Raw genomic sequence first — 8,848 nt, forward strand, 5'->3', positions numbered from 1 at the left:
GGGGGGGGGTGTGTGTGTGTGCGTGTGTGTGCGTGTAACATTCAACAGTGATGCATGCTTCGTTCTATAAGTAGGTCCGACGGTTCAGTCAGTGGTGTGAAAAACAGTAGAAGCAGTTCCTGTTCTAGAGAAAAAACTTTAGCCACACTTAAACATAGCTTCACCAAAGCTGAAAGGGGCAGTAATTCAAAAGTGATGTTCATAAACAGAGCAAAAAAAAAACAAAAAAAAACATCCCATTATCTCTAGATAAGATAACAGAGCTACTTCCTTGGCTCTTAGAGTATTACCTGTATGAACACTGGCCTTAAGAAGTTTCTAGTAAACAGTTTGACAGCTCAGAAATTCATGTTGTGAATTTGGTTATGAATTAACAACAAGGAAAAGGAAATGGGAAATAGCAATGAGGCTTTGACCTCATTTCACATCAGTGAAGTATGAAGACAGTTCCTCTTGTTTGTCTTGTTAGAAAAATCTACAAGAGGAAACAACATGGAAAGTTGAATCACTTAACCAAAACTCTCCAGGATTCTGGTTCAGAATATATTTTCTTCTTAACTCCTCCCCTCTACCACCACAACAGGCATTTGTTGTGAAGAGATGAAAAAATGTCTCCTCTGTTAACCCTCTGTTTTGGGGTTACAGATCAAGTTTGTGTCTAAATAAACAACCTGCAATGGTCTTGCTTTCATTGGTGACATTGACACTTGAGACTGCAGTGAGAACTCATAGCTTTATAGGTGCTGTGGTTGAACAGGGGTTCTTGATGCTGTCGTCCGGCCCAATGATCTTTGCCGCATGTCTTTCTCTTTTCTCACAGCCTACTTTCTTGTTTGACCACTCTCCAATAAAGGCCACTGGAGCCAATAAAACCTTCAAAAATAAGAACTGGTGACTCTATAAGACATTTTAACCTAAACTTTTACAACTTGGCCAGGTTGACAAGCCATCAATGCACGGGGATAACATGCAAACTCCATGCAGACCTTAGAGTGTACCGGTAATTCAAGCACAGGACTTCCATGCCTCGACGCAACAGTTCTGCCATCTGCATCCACCATACAGCCATAATGCAGACACTTCTGGAAAAAAAATTATATTCAAGAGGAGGGGAGAGTTAAACATACATAAACTGATTATTTGACAGACCTGTATGACCTTTTACTTTATAAAAACTTGACCTTTCAAATTCGGAGGGTATAGACTCACGGCAAGGACCGGTGAGCTGAATGTCAATGTAGGAGCCCCAAGTGTCCAAATTTTATATCAATGTATAAAGCCATAGCAGAAGAGGAAAAAAGGCTCAAAAAAGGCCAGTAGATTTTGATAATATTGATATCAGACATTACATTGATATCAGTGGAAGATCTTCACTAACAGATCCTGATTTTTGTCAACCCTGTCTCTCCTTGACAGGACAAGAACGCTATGGGAATATGACCCGTGTGTACTACAGAGAAGCATTGGGGGCCCTTGTTGTCTTCGACATGACCAGGTTGGCCACGTTTCAGGCTGTCCTCAAGTGGAAACGAGACCTGGACTCAAAAGTAAGTTTTACAAACCACCCAAGGAAAAAGCTGAAGGAAAGAGCTACTGAAGCTGACCAAATAAGTTTAAATTGCAAAAATCTCTTTGCTGTTCACTTCAACTCAGTTTATCAAGAAAAAAAACCTTCACAGGAAGTCAAACATATTTATAGTTATAGGTAATTTTGATCTTAAATTGCCATTTTTAAAACTACTTCATCTCTTTATGATGTTAGAAACATTTGAGAGCTGGTCTTCCTTTAACCTGTAGTATTTACGCTGTCCACTTGAGGGCAGCAGAAACAAGATTTATTTTTTTAAATGCTGCTAACTTTTTAAAATGCTACTGATAGCAGGATCACATCCATGGTTCTTGTGGACTCTTACGTTTACTGACTGGCAGCCTTTAAAGATCCAGGGCTCGGTTGGGTTCTTTTTTCTTTTTTTTTATTATAATTTTCACTTCATGTCTCCTCTGTTCTGATAGGTCACTCTGAGCAATGGGAAGCCCGTTCCAGCTGTTCTGCTAGCCAACAAGTGTGACCAACGTCAACTCGGTCTGTGTCCCAAACTTCCAAAGCTGGAGAACTTCTCCCAGGACCACGGCTTTGTTGGCTGGTTTGAAACATCTGCTAAGGTGGGCTGTTATTTTCCTCTGCTGATCTTACTGACATAATATATACACTACTTCATGTCTCTGAAGAGGGACTCACATTAACAGCACTTCACTTCATAGCCTTTTGGTTTGATCCAACCACTTTTAATAGCAAAACGCTGCTCACCTTTTTATACATAAGCATACATTTAAGATTTAGCTCATCATGTCAACAACTTGACAGCTAAAACCATGCAGTGGTTTTCATCATCTGCGAGCAACTTTTTTCCGGATCTTGCGCGCATGACGTCTGCGTGTCTACAGCTATCGATTTAATAAAGAAAATCATAATTTCTTTCTTAGAATATTTAAATTAGTCAAAAACACAAAATCCAAAATAGACAGTCGGGGTACAAATACTTATTCCTCGCTGAGTATGGCTCCTCTGTTTTCACCATCCTTTTCTTGACCTTTAACCTCTGTCTCCAGGACGACACCAACATCGACAACGCCATGACGTGTTTGGTTAAAGCCATCATGTCTGCGGAGGAGGAGAAAGCGTCGAGTGACGCCGCCCGAAGCGAGTCCGACGGCGGAGTCATCGTTCTGCCTCGTTTCGACTACAGCACCAAGGAGAAGGAACTCAATGGCTGCGCCGGGTGCTCCTCCACCAAGCCCAGACCCAGAACCGGTGACTGATGCAGATCCACTAATACCATGGAGCGACGACTTCAAGTCTTCCCCTTTCTAACATTTAGAAGTTTCCCTAACTCTCTGACATATTTTTGGAAAACTCTATTGGAGAAGTTTTGACATTTTTGTTTTTCCTCCAGGTCTTTTTTTTTTTTTTTAACAAACTGGGTATAGTATGTTTTTAAAGACCAATTTAAGATTGACTTCAGTAACTTCAAAAGCATTTTCTTGTGTTGGGAAAGAGTTTTGAGACAAAATGAGGCAGCATTCTTTTCAGAAATACCACCGTTAAAAGCACATCAACAGTTGTGAGACTTTTCTCTCTCCTGTCTTAAAGTCTTTTCTTACAAAACATTTTTTAATTGTTCTAAATGTTTGTCTATGAAAGCTCATTCTTCTGTCTATTTTTGGAGTCATTTATTTATATTTTAGATCAGTTAATTATTAGTTAAAACTCTGTCATGTTTTACTCTATTCTGTCTGAAAAGCAAAACATTTCTGCTTTAATGATGACAGTGTTTTTGTCCTGCAACAGAAAATATGTTCTTTTCTATTTATGATGCATAAATTAACTACCGCCCTCAACACACGTTTTTGAAGGCAATGAAACCTACATACATGGTGATGCTAGCAGGAATCCTTCCACAATGGCTCTTCATTTAGCTACAAAAGTGTAGAAACAACAACTTTTTTTAAATATAGACATAACAAATTCGGATTTCAGCAGGTTTGGAATAAACATTGTATTAAACATCCACAAAAGAATGACACAAGTATCAGTAATATTTATTTTTTTCCCATCATTACTTTGGAAATTACGTGTTTTTTTGTTTGTTTGCATCCCATAAAAAATATCAATCCTCTTTTTGTAAATTTATTTAAAAATGACCACAAATTCCCCCATAGTAGATATTCGAGTTGCCTTTTCACAAAAGCTTACATAACATTTACGACTCTAAATAAGTTTTATTTTGTTGGACTGAGGGCAAAAGCAGCTCTTTGGTTTCTAAAGGTTGCAAACTCCTGGCTCAAAGCGTATCCGTGCGATAAAATGACCAATTCCTAAATGTAACATTAGAATCCGTTCCAATCCTTGAATGTTGCTCTTTAAAAGTCCTCTCTGTCCGGTCTGAATGAGGTATTTTACAAAGAAGAATCTAAATAATTTCAGTTTCTAAATGTAGAAAGCTGGTAAAGAAAAACTCAAAAATCTCTCCAGCTGTAGTTGCTCTATTTCCCGATAGTCTTCTGGATTCTTTTAAAAAATATGACAAACTAGGATTTGCCAGTTCAGTCTTAGAGAACTCACACACTAAATGCTCAGGTTTATATGTGTTTATATTCGACAAACTCCAGAAGCAGCATCACAACCTGTTACTTTCTTCTGTTCCACCAAGGCAGACATGTTTGATATGTAACTCCTGGGTATTTGTTGTGTACCACAGTCTGGTGACAGCCTGTCAAAATAAAGTTGTGTGTGTGTGTGTGGGGGGGGAGTGTTTTTGAGGATGAAAGAGCTTCTCCATTTTCTGTCATCAGTCACCTTCTCTCCAGGTGACGTTCAGCAAACGGGACACGTCGGTCTTTTTTCAGGTGTGGATGTTTGGCCTTCTCTATAAAGACGACTTGTATCCTGGGTGCTAATGTAAGGCCCCCCTTTTCGGCTCTTTTCCAACACTTTTCACGAGGTTAAATGTCATCGTCTGGGAAACTTGTCCTTTAAATGTCATTTTCCACCTCAGATAGTTCTCTGTATTTTCCGTGAGCTCCAGCTTTTCATTTCTTACACCCTGCTGCGTGTGTCAGCAGCTGAAAGCTTCGGAGTCAGTCCTCTAATGGGTGAGTATTAAAAGCAGCAGCGTCTGAGGTCTTTCTTTCTTATTGGTTCCATTTCCTTTTGTTTCTCTACCTAAGCGCTGAGAGGCTGTCTAATTTCTTTAATCAGTGTGGAAGAATAATGTTTCCTTTGTGGAGAGTGTTCTTTTGCGTCACGTATCAGATGCCATTTGTGTTGTACGGAGTCATAAGTCTAAATTTTGAAAGTTTTTTTTTTGCCAGATTTGTTGACTCGTTGAAGGTTAGATACAAAAGACAGTTAATTCACGTGACTAAATGAGATTTCTAAATTGATATGTAATTGGAAATGATAAGGAGCTCTTTAATTGTTAGAAGAAAAATACCAACAGGAGACATGGCAATCCAGTACCCTCCCCAGGGATTTAAAAGTGCTTTATGTCGACAATTTCAAGAGTACAAAATGTTTCAACATTCATCCCAATACAATCATCAGCTGTAATAAGTGACATCAGAAAATAACTTTGAACTGTAATTTAAAAAAAAGCTAAAACATTGTCTTCTGATTTGATCAACTCTAATCCAGCATTCCCATTTTTTTCAACAATCGTGTCATCAATACACCTTATATTGATTAACTGTGCTGTATTTGTATTAAATAAAGAAGCAGACATGTTGCTTATCTTTTCTACAATGTAGAAACACAGGTTTCAAAACATCACTCTCAAGACACCCCCAAACTAAAATGCACATATGGGGCCCATGAGGGTTGGAAATAGGCTGAAAAAAAAGACTTCAATTTGATTGTCTGTGGGTTTCACAGTGACCCCCAAGTTCATTTGCTGTTCAGGTTCATTGGCTAAATTGAACTGATTTTCTTAAACTCCTGCCAAAACCCAGTTAAGACCTCATATTTATGTCTAAACACTCATTCATTTGGCTCAGACACAGAGAAAAAAGAACTGAAGGTAAATATGCAGGAGGAAGGTTTAGAGAGATTGGTTGTTGAAGAACCTGATCCACAGACAACACAAAATATTTAGTACTCACAGAAAACATGTAATTAGTTAAAACCACTGTCTTGTCTGAGGAACGTTGTTGTTGCAAAAAAAAAAAAAAAAACACTTGCAGTCACCTTGATTGTCTGGTTGATGACTTACTGGAGATAATTGTTGCAGCTTGCGGGAAAGTGATGTGTTGACTTCTGGTCCTTCAGTTTGTGTTGCTCCTTAACTTAAAAAGCTCAAATTATTTTGCAATCCTGAAGCATAAAGCCTTTCCCACCAAAAGACTTTGCTTTGGTAGATGAAGAGAAACCCACCCTTTTTGCATATTTCCTTTCCCAAATGTCACCTATATGTCTGTATAATCTATATATTCTTTATGACAATAAAATGTTTTTCTTTTCGAGGGGCTTGGCTCCTCTCTAAAGGCTCGTTTTGTATAAGAAAAGTTATAAAAACTAATTGATCTGATTTGGGGAAAAACAAAAAACGTAGAGGTTTAATGTAAATTATTTTCGTTCCGTCAAGATTTTCAAGGGTTGTAGCTCTTAGAAATCTGCTAAAACTGGCTCATCATATCATGCTACCGAGAACATTACAGAAATGGTTGCGGATGTTGGTTATTTAACACATAATTACTGTAACCAATGCAAAGTGTTTGCGATTCATCAAAGCATTTGTGCTTTAAGCCACTAGAGGGCGCCACGCGGCGTCTGATTTAACTTGCTTGTCTGGAGAATTGTTTTGGATACAGAATAATAATGATGCTTGTCTTTTGAAGCAGCCTCCATATGCTCTGCGTTGCATCTTCCCCTGTTTTCTCCAGGGGGCGGGTTTAAAAAAAAATCTCTTATGTGTGTGTGTGTGTGTGTGTGTGTGTGTGTGTGTGTGCGTGTGTGCGTGTGTGTGTGTGTGTGTCTGTATAGATGTGCAGTCACTTCTCGCTTCACATGCACATCCCGCTTTGATCCCATGTGCTATCGATTCATTTCATCACACCTGCTGCGAAGCGACACTGACCAACCATCAGTCCGAGGCGGTAGCAAGCAGCGCGAAGGCGGGAGGGCGGTGGGGAGGCTTTCGCCTGATGTCCTAGACCAGAGACAACCGCTAATTCATCAGCTGAAGGGGGATAATTATTGTCAGAGCTGCTGGTGGGCTGTTGACTCTTCCGGGTGAGCGGGGTTTCTTCACTTCTCGCAGGAGGAAAAGCTTGGTCGGTACATTTGCTCGTCTTTGTCATGGAAATCCTGTTGCATGTCGGAGGGATGACGGCTTCAGAGGACAGAGCCTTCACGTGTTCTGCTGTGAGTTAAAAACACAACTACAATTCTTGCTTTGTTTAGTTTTTTCACCGAAAGACCACGTATTGATTTAGTGTCTGTCTTGCCCAGCACTGTAATTACACTTATTTGGTTTGAATTGCACGTGGAGCGTGGAGACTTCGTTTTATTGGCTCGGGAAACTATTGCAATCGGTGTTGTTTTTTCTTTTTATGTGTGTTGTATAGCCATATTTTATTAACTTCACCCAAAGAGAGATTTTAACCAATTTCAGAGCTAACTCTTTTTGTGAATCGCAAACAGGCATCGATTATTCAGTAAAAATCAGTCTGTTTGAAGTCTCCACAATTCTGGGTATTCTTGATGAAGTTGTGTAAACACGTTTTTGTAATTTTATTTATTTTTATTTTTTTTACTTTTATCTTGTCTGTGTTACTTAGCTTTTTTTCTTTTTAGAAAAATGTATCTTTAATTTGACAAGATCCCAGTTGGCACTACTGTTGGGCATTTATTGTATTGTTTATTTATCGCGATACATTTCTTATCGTGATGAGAATTTTGAGTTATTATTCTCATGATAAATTCCAATTAATTTTATTTAAGATTCTCCCACTCTCCCTGTCCCCCCAAAAATGTCCGCATTGTATTTTCTCCACTGTTCATTCTGAGAATCAATAAGTTTGAGGACAAGATTAAATGCAGTCACTTTGTGCAGCTTAGTGATACAAATCACTCTTCTTTATGTGACTGCTGTACTAAATAAGAGTATTAGAAAGAGGGGTGTTTTTCAAGATCAATATGGTTTTGTCTCGCAGTCACTGCCATACAGTTACCCCAAAAAAATCAGTAATAAAATATTGTAATAAACCATTTTTCTCTATTAAGTTGATCAGAGTATCTGGGAGCATTTAAGTGTAATCCTCTCACAGTATTGCATAACTGGCTTGAGTTTCTGTTGCATATGAAAATACGCAGCTTTAGGTATGTTTTGTACAAATCAGATACTATAACACGGTTGATCTCCAGCTAAATCAGGTTACCATGGATTTTTGGGATGTGATAAATTAAGCAGCATCTTATCATCACGTCTCAAAGACATATGTGTTCCACTGCTACTGATTTTAAGTCAGTGCGACTGAGGTCATCTTGTTTTATTTATATGCTGGATTGCCGATAAAAACGAACCCACAGGGTACCCTGGATTATTGACATATGTTTCTATCGTTATGAATGTATGGCATGTGTTCTCTTTCAAAATAAAGAAATTGACATTATAAGTTGAATGAAGCTGCAATGCTAGATGCTAAAATAGTACTACCACTGATGGATCATTTCACATATAACAATATAGTTAAACATACTATATATCTGGCATTTTAAAGGACAAATGGAGACTAAACTGCCTTTCATACTGCCCATATTTGTTCAGTCAGTTCATCTCATTTCTCACAGTTGTGCCGTGTATTCCCAGCAGACCCAGTACAGCATGAGGATGGCTGCATCTGGGAGGTTTATCATCTGTTTGCTGCTGATGCTACACTCAACTAGAGGTAAGTTTTCTTTTTGTCACCCAATAGAACAACCTGACTCTGAGTCCCTCAGCTTCGTCTCAAACATCTTTTTGTGTTGCCTGACGCTAAGTTCACCGAGTTAACGAACCGTAAAAGTAATAAACAGCTGAGAAAAATTGTGCTTCTATACTCCACATGATTCATACCGCGATGCTTGTCAGGGCTTTTTGTACCAATTGAATGCCGCTTCTTCCCTCACTCTCCCTCGCTTTCCAACACTGAGCCTTGAAAGAGCAAAAGAGGCGATGTGCCTTTTGCAATTGTGAATCATCAGCATGGAAGTCCTTTCAGCAGCCTTGAGCTGTGAATGGAAAGTGCCAATAGAAGAAAATTACCAAGGGTAAGCGGCCACAGACCTCGGATGGACAGAGAACGTTAACAA

At 38.9% G+C, this 8,848-nt stretch overlaps 1 protein-coding gene across 1 annotated transcript in view; it reads left to right on the plus strand.

Moving 5' to 3' along the window:
• LOC103480388 (ras-related protein Rab-38) overlaps positions 1 to 6,038 on the plus strand; it is a 10,551-nt gene extending 4,513 nt beyond the window's left edge. The window contains exons 2-4 of the mRNA XM_008435310.2: positions 1,417 to 1,547; positions 2,014 to 2,163; positions 2,611 to 6,038. Coding sequence (XP_008433532.1) covers positions 1,417 to 1,547; positions 2,014 to 2,163; positions 2,611 to 2,820 — 491 coding nt within the window. The 3' untranslated portion in view covers positions 2,821 to 6,038. The remainder of the gene's footprint in view (positions 1 to 1,416; positions 1,548 to 2,013; positions 2,164 to 2,610) is intronic.
• Positions 6,039 to 8,848: the final 2,810 nt, after the last annotated feature.

The sequence above is a fragment of the Poecilia reticulata genome, linkage group LG18, assembly GCF_000633615.1.
Source record: "Poecilia reticulata strain Guanapo linkage group LG18, Guppy_female_1.0+MT, whole genome shotgun sequence".
In the NCBI taxonomy this organism is placed as follows: Eukaryota; Metazoa; Chordata; class Actinopteri; order Cyprinodontiformes; family Poeciliidae; genus Poecilia; species Poecilia reticulata.